Source organism: Equus przewalskii, chromosome 10 (assembly GCF_037783145.1).
Source record: "Equus przewalskii isolate Varuska chromosome 10, EquPr2, whole genome shotgun sequence".
NCBI lineage: Eukaryota > Metazoa > Chordata > Mammalia > Perissodactyla > Equidae > Equus > Equus przewalskii.
Window position 1 is genome coordinate 40,233,502 of NC_091840.1, and position 6,000 is coordinate 40,239,501.

A 6,000-nucleotide genomic window follows, 5' to 3' on the forward strand; every position below is an offset into this window, starting at 1 on the left:
CCATCACACCTGCTGTAGCGTCTCTACCTGCTAGGGGCCGGCGACCCCTAGTCAGGGAAACGCACCCCTGCATAATCACTAACAGTTTGCCTGCAGTTTGGGAGGAGGGGGCTCCGGAATGCACTGAAACCCACCCAGTATCTTCCAAGCCTGAGTCTAAGTGGCGAGTACATGAGATTCTACCAGGGCTTGGGGCCAGAAGCAAGTGACAGGTTTAACCACGGGAGCCAGGCAGGGAAGATGTTAAGCTCCCCGGGGGCACATTCAGACTTTCTGGCTTAGGTTGGGTAGGTTGGGAGGCCTGGCTTCACGTCCACCTCCCTACCCTGAGAGAGGATGGGCAAAGTGTCTGCCCAGTTTTTCACCTCTATTTGCAGGTTAACCTCGGGAAGGAGAAGCATAAGAAACTCCAGTTCCCCGGACTCCCCGGTGCCCGCTCCACCGATGGCTCCCTGGACTAGAGGAAGGGAGACTGGAGCAGCAGATGGCAGGGAAGCCCTCTGGGGCAGCCCCTCCCCATCCTCGCCCAGGGGACCGTTGCTGGCACCGACGCGGTCTGGGACTCCTGAGCCCCCTGCTGGGGGTAAAAGCGCTCCCAGCACTCCTCTCCCTCCTCCGGCAGGGTTCAGGGACAGGGGCCAGCTTGAATTTCAATCAGTGTCGCGACAGGGCAGGTGCTAGGCGGGAGCTAATCCAGGAGCGAAGAAGGGGGTCGCCAGATCGGTCTGCGCTGCCGGGTTCCGGGAACTCTGCGGCGCCCGCTCCTTCCCCGGGCTCAGAGAGCCCGCAGGTCGCGACTGCGTGGGGAGGGGAGTCACTGCTGTGACGCGGCCGCCTCTGCGGGAAAACGCCGTGTCCCGGGCACTGCACCAGCCGCGGAGAGGGGGCTCCGGCGGCAGACAGGCCCCCAGCGCAGCTGCCGGGACTGCGTCCCGCAGGGAAGCCGCGGGAGCCCGAGAAAGGGGTGGCGCGCGCGTTTGGGGGAGACCGGTCCCTCCGCCACCTCCCGTCCGCGGGGACCCGGCCAATCCGGGGCGCTCCCGCGTCACCTTGAAACCTCCAAGTTGCCCCGCGAGGGGGAGACGGGGGCAGCTCTTCCTAGTGCCCCCCAGAAAGTTTGCCCAGGCGGGGGAGGGAGCACTCACGTCCTCCGGCGCCGCGGGCGGCCGCTCGTCGGCCTCGGGTTCCAGCTCCTCGATGCGCTCCGCCTCGGCGCAGGCGGCCACTGCGGGTCCCGGGCTGGGGTGCTCGCCCATGCCGAGGCGGGGTCCAGGGGCGGCCAGCGGCTACAGGGCTCGTCCCGGGGCGCCGGGCTAACTTTGCGCCGCGGCGTCCGCGCCGCTCGCGGGGCTCTGTGCGCGCCGCGCCGCCTCCGTGCCAGCCCAGCCGCCCGCTCCCGCCCCCATGGCCCCGGCCCCTGCGCCGCCGCCTCGCGACCGCGGGACGCCTGGCCCCTCCGCCGCCAAACTTCTCCGCGCTCCCGGCCCCGCCGGCCTCCGCCTCCGCCCCCGCCCAGGTCCCCACGCCCGGCTCCGAGGCGAGGCGCCCTTGGGCCGGCCCCGGCCCCGCGGCTCCCCGCGCTCCCTTCTCGCTTCCCGCGGCCCCCGCTCTGCGCCCGAGTCTCCTCCTCCCCGCGGACTCCTCGCGGGCGGCGCGCAGGCGGGGGCGGGGCTGCTCCCGGGGACCGCCGTCCTCCGCCCCCCCCACCCCCATCCCCACCCCCGGGCGCCACCACCCGGGCCAAATCGGTCAGAGCGGCGCGGCCGGGAGAGGGGGAGGGCTGCGGCGGGGTTGGCGGGGAAGTGGCTGCACTGCCCGTGGCCAGGATGGGGCTGCGCAGTCCTTGGCCCCATCACCACCAGCCTCCACCCTGGGTCCGGGTTTGTCTCTCCGCACCGGGTGGGGGTTGTGCAGTGCCCACTTCCCGAGACCTACCGGGTTAACGGTCACTTGGAGGCAGCAGATATGTGAAGGAGGCAGGGGTGAGCTTTTCACTAAGTTGGCAACGTCGGGGTTAACTGGGAGCGAATTGGGGGCGGGATGCAGGGAGGACGGGATCCCCCGACCACACTTCCATCTCTCCTCACCTCGGTCTCAGATTCTGGGAGGTGCAGGTAGGCCCAGTAATTTAGGGATGGGAGGAGTCAGATAGGGGAGTCTGAAACCCTAAATCTTGCCCCCCCTACACGCAGAGCTCTATGACGGTGCCCTGGCTTCATTTGACCACGTTGACAAAGGGAAGCCCAGGGAAGTACCCCAGCTGGAAGAGAGGAGGTGAAGAAACTAAAGCTAATAGGAATGAAGTTAGAGCAAAGGAATGGAGGATCTTTAAAGAAAAAAATTGGAACTGGTTCCCTGCAGGAAAGACCTCCCAGGGGATAACTGTCTCCCCAAGCAGAGGCTCTGCCTGTAAACGGTGCCAGTGGCCGGCTGGGACAGGTGCCTGGCTCTCCCAGGAGGCTCAGGGACTCATTCCTGGTGATGTCTGACAGTCAGTCCCCAGTCCACACCACGGCTGTCCTCTTCCTTCCTCTTCCCACCAGCCACTCACTCACTCACTCACTCACTGCCCTTGGCTCCTCTCTCCCCCTCTCAGAAACCGAGGCTCTTTTCCGATAGTGAAAGTTGCAATTAATGCTCTCATCTCCATAAAGCAAACACATAACCCCAGCCCCAGGATCCAACCCGTGTCCATCTCACCCGGCAATGACTGCTCCCCTTAAACACAGAGAAGGAAATTAACTCCGCTCTAATTAGGTGAGTTTGCTACAGACACCAATTCTCATCTCGGTTGCAGAAAGTGTGATCATTTCAACTATTTTTGTTTCTCACCACCCTCCCCCCATCCCTACTCTACTAACAAGTCAAGATCCTGCCAAGATTTCCTTGTAAATAAAACTGTCGGCATAGGGTGTGATTTTGAAAACAGCCTTCAGGGGACAGAAGAGAGGCTGACTCCTTTGTGGAAAGAAGCCCCAAGGTACCAGCGGTGGCAGGGGGCCCCCAGGTCAGTGTCACTGCCTCCCCCCACCTGCTGATAGCATTTGCAGGAGCAGCATGGGTGTGACTTAGGTCTTTGAGACTGGAGACCTGGGCCAGGAAGTGGGTGGTTTCAGGGGAGAGGGAAGAGAAGGACTAAGAAGGGGTGGCCACTCTGCAGAGATGCCCAGAGCCCTGGGCAGTGTTCTGACCCCAGCTGCCCTTTGGAATCTGCCTTTTCTCCATTCCCAGGACAGCTCTTATCAACATATCCAGCTCTGTGATCCCCTGAGGTGGAAGGAACCTCAGCCAGCTCAGTTTAGTTCCCTGAACGTTTACTGAGCTCCTACTAAGTGTCAGTGACTGAGCTCTGGGAATACAGAGGTAGTTAAGATCCAGACCCTGTCCTCCAGAAAGTGTTTAATTGGGAGTGACAGCCAAGGAAGCCCTGGGGGTATAGAGACCCAAAGGAGGGGGTCCCTGTGGGTCTAAGAGGGCTTCCCAAAGGATATGCCCCCCCAGACCAGGCAAAGTGGGAAAGCTGGAGGGGAGGCATTCTAGGCAGAAGGAAGAGCATGGGCAGAGGCTGGGCTTGTGAAGCAGGAGGTATGGGAGGGGAACTACAAGCAATTTGGCATGGCTGGAAATTAGAGCAATGTGCTCAATGTAAGGACCCCAGCCTGGAGGGACGGTTTGAAAGGCTGTGAGTTTCATGAGAAAAGACCTTGGACTTTACTGTAAGATAAATAGGGAGCTATCAAAGGATTGTGAGCAGGAGAGTAATATTTTACAAGAGCCCTCCAGCTATAGTGTGGAAGACAGACAGGAGGGAGGTTGGCCTGAGCATAGGGAGATGGGAGGTGCTGTCCAAAGAAGAGGTCATGAGGGCAGCAGCAGTTAGAATAAAGGGCAGGCGGAGCATCTGAGAAGTATCCAGAAGGGTATCTAGTTCCTCTGTCTGTCTTAGGAACATTTCACCGCCCTTCGCCATGGTGTTTCCAAAAGTCTCCTAGGAAAATTCCCGACCTCTAACCAGCAGCCTCCCTTCAGGACAATGCTACCCTTTCCCCAGCCCCTGCTGGAAGGAGACTGGCCATCTGGACTTGGAGACGAGGTGTGACATCCAACATCCTCTGTGAACCTGAGGCCATATTCTCACCTCAGTGTTGCCTCAGCCTTTCCAGCCAGCCCCTTCCACCCCTTACCCACAGGGGAATCTGCAACTGGGTACAACCCACTCCCCAGGCAGTGGGACATGGGAACTGGGGCCCAAGGCCTGAAACCTTTGAGGGATGGGAGTGGCCAGGCTCTCTGACAGCTTTTGTCCCATTTCAACCAAAGATGACAGAGGACCTGCACATTCTGTGCCATCTTGGGGACAGAGGAGGGACTGGGCATGGTGCCTACTCACTTTCACTGATCAGCTGCCATGGGCCAGGGACCTGTAGATGCCTTGGGGTGACTGCACATGGGCCCTGCCCTCAGAGGCTAGTGGGAGATGACAGCAAGCAAGGGCTGTTTGCCATTTATACACTGCTCTTCATTTTGTAAGTGCTCCACACCCATGACCTCTTTTAAAGTTCCTAACAAGACACTCTAGATCAACGCAGCACAGGATAAGAGACTGGGAGAGAGCAGTTCAAATTCCAAAGAGTCAAACTCCGTTGGGATGTGCAGGAGCACGTTGTTGAGATGAGCCTTGAAAGACAGGACAGCTGTGGAGTGGAAAGTGTGGAAGCGTTTCTGGGTGGAGGGAACCACTGCAGCAAAGACACAGATAGGAAAGTCACTGACAGTGTGGGGAACAACTACTTGGGTGAGCACAAAGTGGGGATGGCCAGGTGGGTGAGAACCAGGTCACAAAAGTTCTTGAGTGCCAGTCTGAGGAGGGTGGACCTCGCTCAACGGGCGATGAAGAAGTAGTGAGGGCTGGAGCAGCATTTTAGGAAGATTAGGTTGGCAGCAGCTCAAGAGTGCAATCCAGCTAACATGTTGCCAGTGTCCATTATTTGCCAGACCCTGGCCGAGGTGCTGAGAATACAAAGGGAATAAGACGCGGGCCCTGGCCTCCTGGGAGAAAATTAGATAATCCTCTAATTACAGCCCAGTGGGCTAAAGGAGGAAGGGAGAGAGAAGAGCTTCTGGGGGGCTGAGTCTCTAAGAGGCACCCACCAAGACGGGGAGGAGGTTTTTTAAGGAACTGATGTTCTGAACCTGGGGGGCTGGAACAATGGGGCTGCCACTGATGAACCAGGAAAGCCAGGAGGAGCCGCTGGGAGAGGGAAGGGGGAGTGAGGGGAGCCGAGGAGTTTGTTTGTAGACAACGTGAGCTAATGAGAAGCCAGGGAAGAAACATTAAGGGCTGTAATTACCACTCAAAGCAAATGGCAGCACAGAGCAGAGGGTGAGCGGGGGTGATTTTTCCTCCAGAACCTCTCCTGCTTTGGCCTCTTTTTCAACAAGTTTCCCATTCTGATGTGTCCCACACCCTTCAAGGCCCTTTCTCTCCCTAAAGCAAACCTAAACTGACCCTGACCGTCCCCTCTCCCCACGAGGAGCTCCAGTCTTCTGAGAAACCTGCAAACAGCCCGGAGCCGTTTGCCTGCCTGAGATGAAGACATGAGTTATTTTTGACTGAGATCCAAGGCCCGGCCCTGAATTCTTTTGTCTTCCAGGAATCCCCTAGTCGTGTTTGAAGTCTGCAAGTCCGAACAGCGGACGCAGCTCAGGGAGGAGACTGCCACTTGGAATCCAACCCCTCCATCCCCAGCTCCAGCATTCTTCCATTATTGCCCGCTGTCTTCCAGATCAAACAGAACAAGACTGCCAAACCAATTTTTCCCCCCTTTCCTTTCGTCTCTTCCTTTCTCACTCCAGGGTCCCCAATTTTCCGAGTAACTTAAATCATTCCTGAAAGATGTCTAGGTTCACAGACACCAAACCCTTTCAAAGAGAGGCGTGGGTGCCCAAAAGTGAAGCTCAGAAAAGAAGAGAGGAAACTTTCCAGTTCCAAGATTTAGC

General features: G+C 58.5%; 1 protein-coding gene and 1 long non-coding RNA gene across 8 annotated transcripts in view; one reads left to right on the forward strand and one right to left on the reverse strand.

Moving 5' to 3' along the window:
* Nucleotides 1–2,225, reverse strand: part of RHBDL3 (rhomboid like 3) — a 45,500-nt gene extending 43,275 nt beyond the window's left edge. For 2 of the 7 annotated variants that reach the window (XR_011523529.1, XM_070562583.1), the window contains exon 1: nt 1,936–2,225. Coding sequence is in view for 4 of the 7 variants with exons in the window: in XM_070562580.1 (XP_070418681.1) it covers nt 1,146–1,256 (111 nt within the window). In the remaining 3 variants the exon portion in view is untranslated. Of the gene's footprint in view, nt 1–365; nt 825–1,145; nt 1,422–1,935 lie in introns of those variants that run through there. The other 5 variants (XM_070562582.1, XM_070562579.1, XR_011523528.1 and 2 more) reach the window with 4 other exon arrangements.
* LOC139074101 (uncharacterized) lies at nt 1,680–2,912 on the forward strand. The gene is made up of 2 exons (XR_011523530.1): nt 1,680–1,982; nt 2,193–2,912. It is a non-coding gene; the product is annotated as an uncharacterized lncRNA (long non-coding RNA).
* The last annotated feature ends 3,088 nt before the right edge of the window (nt 2,913–6,000 follow it).